Here is a 12542-nt window from a genome sequence, read left to right as displayed (position 1 = left end):
CCAAATTTCGCCAACACTTCCAATAAATAAGGCCATTCCACGGAGTCGAAAGCCTTATGAGTGTCCAGGGTCACAACGACCCTGGACCCCACAGAGGCATGAGTCGTCTGAAGGTTAGTAAAAAGTCTACGCAGGTTGATCGATGTAGAACGGCCAGGAATAAATCCAGACTGATCCGCACCCACCAAGTCCGTGACAACCGTATTCAGACGCCTCGCGAGGACTTTGGCGAGAATCTTGACATCAGTATTAATAAGCGAGATCGGGCGGTATGACTCACAGAGAAGGGGGTCTTTACGTGGCTTGGGGATGAGCACAATGAGAGCTTCTGTCATAGAGGGTGGCAGACGTCCCTCCTTCAGAGCACAATTGAACACAGTCAGTAAATGGGGGACCAGCAATTCCCTATAGTGCAAGTACCATTCAATAGGAAAACCATCCAGGCCAGGTGTCTTATTGTGTGCGAAAGTGGCTAGGGCCTTGTTTATCTCATCCGCAGTCAGGGGCGAATCCAGAAAACTAGATTGGCCGGCCGACAACTTAGGCAAAGTAATATCATATAAGAAATCATCAAGTTCAACAATGGTATAATGAGCTCTAGATTGGTACAAGGAGGAATAAAAAGCAACAAAACTGGCCAGAACATCGGGGGTTTGTTCCACAATGACACCGGCGTGGCTAGTAATCCGAGGGATGACACAGGGCTGGTATTCCGGCCTAGCTAAATAAGCCAAGAGGCGACTGTTCTTATCACCCAGTTCAAAAATGCGCTGATTTTGATAAAGGAGTTTCTTCTGTGTACGCTCCACAACCACCAGATCCAAGTCCCGGGCCCTGGCCCGCCAAGAAGCATGGTGCTGGGGAGTAGGGTCATCAGCATATTGTCGTTCAGCCGCATGCAGCGCCAGTTCGGCGTCAACCAACTTAGTCTGGCGAGCCTTCCTGGCACCGCCCACGGCAGACGAAAAGGTACCTCTCATGGTCGCCTTAAAGGCCTCCCAGGTCAACAATTCAGATCCAGCTTGTTTATTGAGTGCCCAATATGAGTTCATCTCCGCCGACCCCTGGTCAGTCACTGCCTGGTCCGCCAGCCACAGGGGGCTGAGCCTCCAAAGTTTATAATTAGGGGGGGACCCCAATGCGAGATCCACCAGTAAAGGGGAGTGATCCGATACTGCGCGGGGCAGATACCTGACACCCGAAAGAAGACTTAGCAGTTCCCGAGGGAGCAGGCAGAGATCAATGCGGGACAATGTATTATGGGAGCTGGAATAACAAGAATACTCAGTAATCCCCCCATGTTTCCATCTCCAGGCGTCCAGGAGATCCAATTTGTCCAAGTAGGAGCATAAAGGAGTTGGTGCGGAGCACCAGACCTGTCCAGAGCAGCATCGAGGACCGTATTAAAGTCACCCGCCACAATAAGGGGACCCTCAGCCATTTCCAAGACCAAACCCAGCACACGGTCAAAAAACTGTCTAGTAAATGGCGGAGGGACATAAACGTTAACCAGGGTATAGGGCCTACCCAGAAATTCGAAGACAAGAATAATAAAACACCCAGAAGGGTCAGTCTTCAAATGCTTGATGGTGACAGGGGCTGATTTTGCGATCAGAATCGAAGTACCACGGGCATACGAGGAGTATGTAGAGTGTAGCGCGTACGCCACATGCGCCCTCTTTAGGGCCATCACCCTGGACCCCTGGAGATGGGTTTCCTGTAATAAAACAATGTGTGGGTTATGACGTTTTAAATATTCGAAAACCAGGGAACGCTTGACTTTAGAATTTAGCCCCCTGACGTTCCAAGAGATTATACGGAGAGTAGACATAGTGATATGTTAAAAATCAGCGTTGGTGACCGGGGGGGTCCCAAAAAAGGGGGAGGCCCCCCCCCGAGCACCAAGACCTCACAGTATGGCAGGCAAAACCATCGGCAGGCAATAAGCATAGGAGGAAAATGCATAAACAAGTTAAATAATAGATTTAACGACAGATGTAACGGGACGCACATCTTCCAAAAAGTTCAACTTTTGTCACATCACTCCACAGAATATACGACCAAAAGTCTTGAGGATAATCAAGATGTTTTTTGTCAAATGCGAGATGAGCCATTGTGTTTTTTGGTCAGCAGTGGCTCTCGCCTTGGAATTCTCCCATGGATGCCTCTTTGTTAACCACTTAAGCCCCGGAAGATTTTACCCCCTTCCTGATCAGGCCCTATTTTGCGATTCGGCACTGCGTGAATTTAACAGACAATTGCGCGGTCGTGCGACGCTGTACCTAAACGAATTTGACGTCCTTTTTTTCCCACAAACAGAGCTTTCTTTTGGTTGTATTTGATCACCTCTGCGATTTTTACTTTTTGCGCTATAAACAAGAAAAGAGCGTCAATTTTGCAAAAATAACAATATTTTTCACATTTTTTTATATGAAATTCCCCCAAAAAAATGTAAAAATCAAAATTTTTTAACATTTTAGGCCAATTTGTTTTCTGCTACATATTTTTGGTAAAAAGAAAAATCGCAATAAGCGTATTTTGATTGGTTTGCGCAAAAGTTATTGCGTTTACTAACTAAGGGAAAGATTTTTGTCATTTTTATTGTTTTTTTTTAACGAGTAATGGCGGCGATCTGCGTTTTTTTTTTTTTGCGGGACTGCGACATTGCGGCGGACAGATTGGACCCCTGACTGACATTTTTGACACTTTTGGGGGTACCAGTGACATTACTACAGTAATCAGTGCTATACATATGCACTGTTACTGTAAAAATGACAGTGGCAGGGAAGGGGTTAACTTTATTAGAGATGCTGGGGTTAAATGTGTCCCTAGGGGCGTGCTTCTAACTGTAAAGGGGTGTGGCTAGTGATCTAACCACAGAGACATACGATCCTACATAGCAGGACCGTATGATCTCTGCAGTTAGATCAGGGAGAATGACCGGCGGCTTTGTTTACATTAGCCGCCTGCCTTTCTCCCTCTGCAGCGGACGATCGCGGGTGGCCGGCGGACATCGGGTCCACCGGTCACACGCGCGGACATGTTAGGGAACGAGCCGGGTTCGGGAGCGCGCCTACGGCGGCGCACGCTCGCCCCCTAGAGGCTCTCAGGCTAGCGACGTAGTACTACATCACTTTGCCTGTACGGGGCTGACTGTCGCTGTAAATAGTCGTGCGGCGGTCGGCAAGTGGTTAATGTTGAATTACAAACACTGACTTCTTAAGTGAGGCCTGCAGTTCTTTAGATTTTGTTCTGGGTTCTTTTATAACCTCCTGGATGAGTCGTCGTTGTGCTCTTGGAGTAAATTTGGTACACCAGCCACTCCTAGGAAGGTTCACCACTGTTCCAAGTTTTCTCCATTTGTGGATAATGGCTCTAACTGTGGTTTGCTGGAGTCCCAAAGCCTTAGAAAATGGGTTTGTAACCCTTTCCAGACAGATACATGTCAATTGTTCTTGAATTTCTTTAGATTGCGGCATGATGTGTTTCTTTTTTAGATCTTTTCACAGGCTTTACTTTGTCAGACAGCTTCTATTTAAGGCCCCCTTCACACATGCACATGCTCACTTCATCAGTTTAGTCACGTTTTTTCAAAGAAAAAATGGATGAAGTTTGCATCAGTTTGTCATCCATTTTTACATCAGTTTTTTTATATCCGCCAGCTAGAGTCCTTAACCACCTGAGTCCCGGAGCCATTTTTTTTCATGCAAAAATAGACCATTTGTCTTTTTACATGCATTTTTTCGTCTGAGCTGTTTTTTTAACGAAAGAAAAATAGGGCTTTGATCCATTCCAAAAAACATATGTTGGCAGAAGCCGATGTAAACTGATCTAAATGGGTGGTCATCTGTTTTTCCATAGGGATGCATTGATGTCCATTGCTCACCCAACAAAGGATGGATGAAAAACGGACAAACAGTCCACATGTGTGAAAGGGGCCTTAGTAATTTCCTAATTCAACAGGTTTGGCAATAATTAGGCCTGGGTGTGGCAATTTAAATTTAACCCAGCTTTCCAAAAAATGTGGTTAATCACAGTTCATTTATGATTTAGAAGGGGGGGGGGGGGGATTACTTTTTCACAAAGTACAAGGCAGGTTTGGACAGCTTTTTTCCCTTAGTAAATTAACTCATCATTAAAAAAATACTTTTTTTGATGATATCTTTGTGTACAGTAATATTAAAGTTTTTTGATGATCTGAATCATTTAAGTGTCACAAATATGCATAAAAAAAAATTGAAAGGGCAAATACTTTTTCACAGCACTGTACATTATTTTCGCTACTGTCCCCTATATATAGATATATGAATATCTCAACATTGTCACAGAAGTTTGAAATACAATTTTTAGAGGCATCCTAAATATTAAAAATAGATTGTAAGATTCTGTGCAATTTTATAAAGTGGCATTATAATGCTGTTTGTATCTGAGTAAAACTCACAACCTTTCAATGTCTTTTACTGCAGAAACCTGGAATTATGGCTCATTCACCTCATAGAACATCACAATACCAGATAACAGCTGTATCTGTGTGTTGCGGTGCGCAGATTCCTTCTTAATTGCCCCACAATGCATAAAAAAGCACATGTGCTCTAGCACACTACAATACACAGATGCAAATATTCGATATGTTGTAATAAAATAGGGGCAGTTTTATGCTATATTGAGACATGATGATAGTCAATTCAAAATAAAGTGCTGCCTCTTTACGTCAAGAAGAAAATAAATTTCATGTCCAAATAAGGAAAGGTTTCTTCACAGCAAGAGCTATGAAAATGTGGAATAGACTCCCTCCAAAGGTGGTTCTAGCCAGCTCAGTAGATTGCTTTAAAAAAGGCCTGGATTGTTTCCTGAATAAACACTATATAACTGGGTACTCACATTTATAGGTAAAGTTGATCCAGGGAATATTCGATTGCCTCTCAGGGGGATCAGGAAGGACATTTTTCCACTGCTGGTACAAATTGGTTTATGGTTTGCTGGATTTTTTTGACTTCCTCTGGATCAGCTGTGGGTATAGGATTGTGTATATGGAATTGTATGGTTTTTTTTTTTTTTTCTATTGGTTGAACTAGATGGACTTGTGTCTTTTTTCAACCTGACCAACTATGTAACTATGTTACTAGTGTGAGGCACACCGGTGCAGGAAAATTCATGTGTTTTAATGCCCTCATAATATGAATGAGGGTTTACTGTACACTTTAGCCACTTGCCGACCACTCACTGAGCTGGTACTGCGGCAAAGTGGCTCGTTACGGTCCAGCGACGTACACCTACGTCGCTGGAAAACGTCCCCTCTCAGCGGGGCGCGCGTGCCGCCGGAGGCTCACTCCCGATGTATTCAGACACAGTGTGAGTCAGGCCAGTGGAGGAGAGGCGCTCTTCCCCGATCGTCGGGGATCGAGTGAGGAAATCCGCCCACTTGTGTAAACAAAGCGGGCGGATCTCCTATGTGACAGACAGTGACAGATTACAGGATTCAGCATAGCTGAACCTGCGATCTGTGTCTGTGTCCCACAATCCCCTCCCCCCACACACGTCAGTAAGCATGAGGCATACATTTAACCCCTTGATCACCAATAAATTTAACCCCTTCCCTGCCAGTGTCATTATTACAGTCAGGGCCGGACTGGGAATAAAATTCAGCCCTGGAAATAATTTCATACCAGCCCCATAGCATTATTATACCGACCCAATAGCATAATACCATTTTTTTCTTGTTCATAAACACATTTGAAGAGTGTATTATAGATAAGACAGATATGAAAGCATATAGGGCTTTATATATATATATATATATATATATATATATATATATATATATATATATATATATATATATATATATAAAAGCAAATTCCTGTTAAAAGTGCGGACATGGTACAGGAGGTGGTCATAGGCTGTGTGGGCATAGTACAGGAGATGTCAGAGGCTGCGGACAAGGTACAGGAGGACATGTCAGAGGCTTCGGGCATGGTACAGGGGCTGCGGACATGGTACAGGAGATGCAGGGGCTGCAGACATGGTGCAGGAGAAGCAGGGGCTGCGGACATGGTGCAGGAGAAGCAGGGGCTGCGGACATGGTGCAGGAGAAGCAGGGGCTGCGGACATGGTACAGGAGAAGCAGGGGCTGCGGACATGGTACAGGAGATGCAGGGGCTGCGGACATGGTGCAGGAGATGCAGGGGCTGCGGACATGGTACAGGAGATGCAGGGGCTGCGGACATGGTACAGGAGATGCAGGGGCTGCGGACATGGTACAGGAGAAGCAGGGGCTGCGGATATGGTGCAGGAGAAGCAGGGGCTGCGGACATGGTGCAGGAGAAGCAGGGGCTGCGGACATGGTGCAGGAGAAGCAGGGGCTGCGGACATGGTACAGGAGAAGCAGGGGCTGCGGGAATGGTACAGGAGATTGAAAGACCAAATGATGGGCCCTCAAGGATATCCTTATACCATAATTGTTAGGCATCTCGAGTGTCAAAATGATACAAAAAAGGAGAGGGGGGGGGGAGTAGACCAGTACATAGTGATGAAAAGACTAAATAAAAATAAACTGGTTTGATATACTACGACCACCCAATCCAAATAAAAGGTTCACTGGAATAGAAATAAATCATTTATTGAAAAAAAAAGAAAACTCATAAAAATCACAGAACATGTATCAAAAAATCTGGCATGATGAAAAAACCCCACCAAGAACCAAACCATAACATATACAAGACACACATGAATAAAATCATCCAAACATATACCATTCCCCCTCCATTCCTCTATAATGTAGACCATGTATCAAAAGAATCAAAAAATATCAAAATATACATTAATATATGACCATGAATAAAAAAAAGGGACGAGAGGCTGGTTTGGGGTGTATGTATATCTCCTTGTAGGTAATTCACATAGGCTGGTAACAGGGGAGAGATATGGGTCCTCAAAAGTACATTGAATCTCGTGATAGATACTCAAACAAAAATTCAATCCACATCATTGAAATAAGGCACTTTGAGTGAGCTGGAACAATTAAAACAGTATACAATAATCATCCGTGGGTGCAAAAGGATTGATGGGGTTGCTTATGTGTTTGGTCCAGAGGAGGTTCATTCAGAAATCAAGTCACTGGATTGGCGTATATACACCTCCCTCGCACATCACAAGAAAAGCAGCACACCATAAGGAAATTGTCCTCATATCCAAAGTAATTAATATGGAGTAATTGAAGTTGTATACTCATTCATAGATGGAATCCCGGTAATTGTCCAGCATGTGAGATTTAGGAGAAGCAAAGCTTGATATTTTGATTAGTCCAGGATAAGGCCCACCGTCCAGCCATAGGGGAGTGAAAGTGAAACAGCCCGGTACATTTTAGCCAGCCAGAAATCCCATAAAGGAAGGAGGGGGTGGAGTGAAAATACAGAAGTGCCGGTGCCTGACCGGTTTCGCCGGACAAGCCGGCTGCTTCAGAGGCAATGCTAGGTTAAAACCAAGGCTAGAACAAGATACATATCGATATCCCCACCCAAACTGATTGGACTCACCTGTACCTGTTTCTCAAAAGCTGCCACCAGAGGAAGGAAATCCACACCTGCGCCATCAATCCCAGGCAATCGCCACCCTATCCGCAGAAGGCGAAGGGGGCCAGCCCCGGCCGGCACGCACCATCACAGACAGGGCTGAAAATACATTTAAAAATGGCGCCGCCCGGCAGCATTACGTGACCGGAACTGCGCATGCGCTGTGTGGCCGAACATGCCGAAGCTTCGGAACGGCACATGCGCAGTTGCCGTGTCACTGTGTCAGCCGGGCCGGGAGACATTTCTATACGGGCGCCGTATCCCGGTAGGCCAGTCCGGCCCTGATTACAGTAACAGTGCATATTTATAGCACTCATTACTGTAGTAATATCACTGGTACCCCCAAAAGTGTCAAAAATGTCAGTTAGGGGTCTGATCTGTCCGCCGCAATGTCGCAGTCCATTGTCTATTAAAGTAACGCAGTGCCGAATCGCAAAATATAGCCTGGTCAGGAATGGGGTCAAATCTTCCGGTCTTAAAGCGGTTAAAAATACGCTCATTGAGGATTTTTTTGTGAAAGACATGTGGCTAAATACATTTTGGCCTAAATATATGACAAAAATTGAATATATTGGATATTTTTTAACTGTCAAAGTAGAAAAAGTCAATTTTTTCGCAAAATTTTCGCAATTTTCTTATTAATATCGCAAAAATGAAAAGCGCAGAGGTGATCAAATACCACCAAAAGGAAGCTCTGTTTGTGGGAAAAAAAGGACGTAAATTTCGTTTGGGTACGGCGTTGCATGACCGCGCAATTGTCAGTTAAAGTCGCGCAGTGCCAAGTTGCAAAAAGTGGCCTGGACGTAAAGCAGGAAAATCCTCCGGTGGTAAAGTGGTTAATAAGTAACAAATATCACCTATTTGAAACCAATACAAAAGAGCGATAAAAACTTATGCACACAGGTTTTTGATCCCTACAATGTAAGAACCATTTGTATTTTAATTGCTTGGGAGGCAGCGTACAACCCAATGACAGGCTGAAAGTGGCTGGGTGCTTTTCCAAGTAGTACTTGTATACAGAGCTGTATACATACAGGAACATAGGCCCCGAATGCAGAGTTTCTGTGTTCCGGGCGTATGTCTCATAGGGCCCTGTATACGAATACCACTGTGTCTTTCAACCTGTCTTTGACTTTGGCTGCTGCGGGCAGTAGACTACACCTGTGCCTCCTGAGCACCCAAACATTTTTTATGTTGGATGGGTCAATCCATTTACGTACATGAGGTTTTAGAGGTTTGCTTTCAAAGCAAAATGCTACATTTTAGTATTTACACAATGAATATTGTTTTGAGAGAAAAGCATTTGTACTAACAGATGGAGAAAAACATTATGAACGTGACTTTACTACAGTATATTTGGAACGTGTAAAATTTTGCTTTGTGTTTTCATTACAGTAGACCACAGAGACAACGGAGAGAAATACAAGAAGAAGCACAGAAGCAAGGCAGGTAAGCTCACCGTTTACAATTTAAACATACGTGACTGTTTTTTCCTTAGCGTTTAGCAGCCTATTGCAATGCCTTCTATATGGTGGTTATACCACGCAGTGATTTATTGCAACAAATCATTGATCAGTTTTCAGTTGTTTGATGTGGTCAGATTAATCATTAATTCACAAATTGTCTTTATTTAAAGTAGGTTTAATCATTATATACAAATATATAAACTTGCAGGATATTTTGATTTTCCATTATAATGTGTAGTGCGGTACATTGAACAACAGCTATCAGGGCAGAATATATTTAAAATGGTAAAGTGGGAAATTATATTTTGCAAACAAAAAGTTAAATTTCTGTCTGCTATTAGGTTGAAGATGGGAGGAAACTTCAGTGTTAATTGAGCTCTCACTTAAATAAAAAAAAAAACAAGTGCACATAACCCTAGGCTGGGACTCATCAATACGTACTGTGAGTCTAGTCCCTTCTTTACTTCATGAACCTTTCATGGGAAGGATTTCTTCACTTTTAGAATATGTAGGAAAATAAAATGAATCAGGACTATAGTGTTCCTTTTAGAGCTAAACCTGATAAAATCAGCCTTGACCATTTTGACAACAAAAGGGTAGGGGAAACTTTTGGTGTTTCCAATAAAGACCTTGCACCCTTCCCTTTTTCAGTAATGGGATTAGTCTGAACCTGAAGTTATGACTAGCTCTTATGGTGAAGGTGGTCAGGATTATGTACCCAACCTAGGGATCAAAACAATTTAACCACCTCAATACTGGGCACTTTCACCCCCTTCCGAAAATCCTACATTGGTTACAGCCAGAAAACATAAAAGTGGTGGATTGGAAACCCAATAATCCTGACATTAGGTTTCCATACATGTTTCTCTAAAAAATGAGTTGTGTCAAGAAGAAAAGCAAGGAGAAGATATTGTCGAGCAGAGTTCTCTCAACTGCAGCCTGCAGGCCAGATATGTCCCTTTGCTTGCTTTTATCCGGCCCTTGGGGCACTATTTCATCTATTGATAGCAACTATGGGGAACAATTCCCCACACTGACTCCAATGATGGGGGCACTATTCCTTCCACTGACACCAATGATAGAGTACTATTTCTCTTATTGACACCAACAATGGGGCACAATTTCTCCCAGTGTCACCAACAATGGGGCCCAATGACAGCATTGAAGGGGAATGCATTAAATTCCTCTCATAGACCACAATAAAGGGGCACAGTTCCTCCCAATGACACCAATGATCGGCCACAGTTCCTCCCAAAGATGCCAAGGATGGGGCACAATTGTAATGACTTCGACAATGGAGCCCAACAGCACGAACGATGGGAGCATAATTTCTCCCACTGGCACCAATGATGGGGCACTACACCTCCCACTGAAAATAATGATGGGGTTTTATTCCTCCCACTAACACCAAAGATGGGGCATTGTATTTTCCCACTGACATTGGGACCTAATGGCCACGTTCACGCCCCCCTAAAGTCTGAAGGACAGTAAACTGGCCATTTGTTTGGAATGTTTGGAAATTGGAGACCCCTGTTGTTGAGCAATTGGTCCTCCCTAAACCTTAGATCTCATTTAACCACTTTAGGACCGGAGGATTTTCCTGCTTAATTACCAGGCCACTTTTTTCAACTTGGCACTGCGCACGCCGCCGAGACAGGGAGGAATCCAGCGACGTAGGTCTACGTCGCTGGACACAGGGCTGCCACTTTGCTGCAGTAGCAGCAACGTGAGCAGTCCGGAAGTGGTTAAATAGGGTGAATCCTGCAGATTGGGAAATTATTATTATAATTATACAGGATTTATATAGCGCCAACAGTTTACGCAGCATTTTACAACATGAGGGCAGTCAGTACAATTACAATACATTTTAATACAGTAGGAATCAGAGAGCCTGGGATGAGCTTGGGAGGAACAATAAGAATTATTTGATTGATATTTTGAGACCAGGTTAGTGATGTAGGTGGGGACAGTTGTGGATGACTTTGTAAGTTGTTGTTAGTATTTTGAATTTAATGAATTGGGTCAGCGGAAGTCAGTGCAGGGATTGGCAGAGAAGGGTAGCAGACACTGAGCGATTTGTAAGGTGGATGAACCTGGCAGCAGCATTCAGGACGGACTGAAGGGGGGGGGGGGTAGCCTATGTGCGGGTAAGCCAATAAGTAGGGAGTTTTAGTAGTCGAGACAAATGTAAAGAGAAGGGTTATTTTGCCCTGGGTTGCATGCAGATGTAAAGCAATATTGTGAGTCATGTCCATAGTGTCAGTATTCAGCACCTATGCCCCATTATCACAGCCAACTGGTACACACAGTCCATGCCCATGATGATGTCAGACACATCTAAATACGTTGTGCAGAGCTTAGCAATCCTGGAATGAACAGGCTGTGTGTGGGCTGAAGGAATCATAATACTTCTTTGTGGTTTACAGTGAACTTCTCCCGAACAGAGCTGTTTTTTCACAGGCCTTTTACTATGTTAAGGGGTCTCTTCCTTTTATACATGTGAGTGCAATAGGTATTAGTTATATATATATATTAATACATTTTTTTTTTGCCGTGAGCATTATCTTCTGCATACTTTTCTGCTTCTTTGAGCCTGATTGCTGGGTGCATTTCCTGAATGGCTAGGTCTGCTGATTAACTTGTGGAGCTGAGCACTGTGGATTTGTGCTGGTAATTTATGTGGGCTGAATTATACTGAAGGGTTACCATTAATGATTCCTTGCCAAGTACAGTTGTGTTCAAAATTATTCAACCCCCAATGCTGTAAAGGGTTTTAGGGAATTTAGTGTACATTTGTAATTGTATTCAGAATGAAATCCTAAAAGGACTTCTTAAAGAACCATATGCAACTAAAATGACATCAATTGGTTTTGTAATACAGTAGTAAATGTTTCTTTTGTGAATTCTTCATTGACACAATTATTCAACCCCTTAAAGACTACCACTCTGAAGAACAGAGGTTCATTGAAGTGTTTTCAATCAGGTATTGAAAACACCTGTGGATGTCAGGGAGCAGCAATAAAGCCTAATAAGCACCAATTAGGCAGCTTTAAAATGACTGTGATACTCAGCTCCTTCTAGACATTTACTGGTGTGGTTACAAACATGGTGAAGTCAAGAGAATGGTCCAGGAAGACAAGAGAAGAGGTGATTACTCTTCACAGGAAGGGCAATGGCTATAAGAAGATTGCAAAGATGTTAAACATACCAAGAGACACCATAGGAAGCACAATTCAAGGCAAAGGGCACTGTTGAAACGCTACCTGGTCGTGGCAGAAAGAAGATGCTGACTTCGACTGCTGTGCGCTACCTGAAGCGTAGAGTGGAGAAAAGTCCCCAGACTTTTCTCTATTGCAGAGTGCCACAGAAATGCCCCCAATGATTATTGCAGAGTGCCACAGCAATGCCCCCAATGATTATTGCAGAGTGCCACAGAAATGCCCCCAATGATTATTGCAGAGTGCCACAGCCTTGCCCCCAATGATTATTGCAGAGTGAGACAGCA

The 12542-nt window shown here is 43.5% G+C and overlaps 1 protein-coding gene across 1 annotated transcript in view; it reads left to right on the top strand.

Annotated features, from left to right (window-relative positions):
• Positions 1 to 12542, top strand: part of LOC309550842 (gamma-aminobutyric acid receptor subunit rho-1-like) — a 171517-nt gene that overhangs the window by 38917 nt on the left and 120058 nt on the right. Inside the window, exon 2 of the mRNA XM_082251198.1 lies at positions 8967 to 9020. Within this exon, the coding sequence (XP_082107324.1) occupies positions 8967 to 9020 (54 nt within the window). The remainder of the gene's footprint in view (positions 1 to 8966; positions 9021 to 12542) is intronic.

The sequence above is a fragment of the Pelophylax lessonae genome (assembly GCF_965119305.1).
Source record: "Pelophylax lessonae genome assembly, chromosome: 3".
Taxonomy (NCBI): Eukaryota; Metazoa; Chordata; class Amphibia; order Anura; family Ranidae; genus Pelophylax; species Pelophylax lessonae.
The sequence above is the reverse complement of the archived record's forward strand: the minus strand, read 5'-3'. Positions and strand labels throughout refer to the sequence as shown.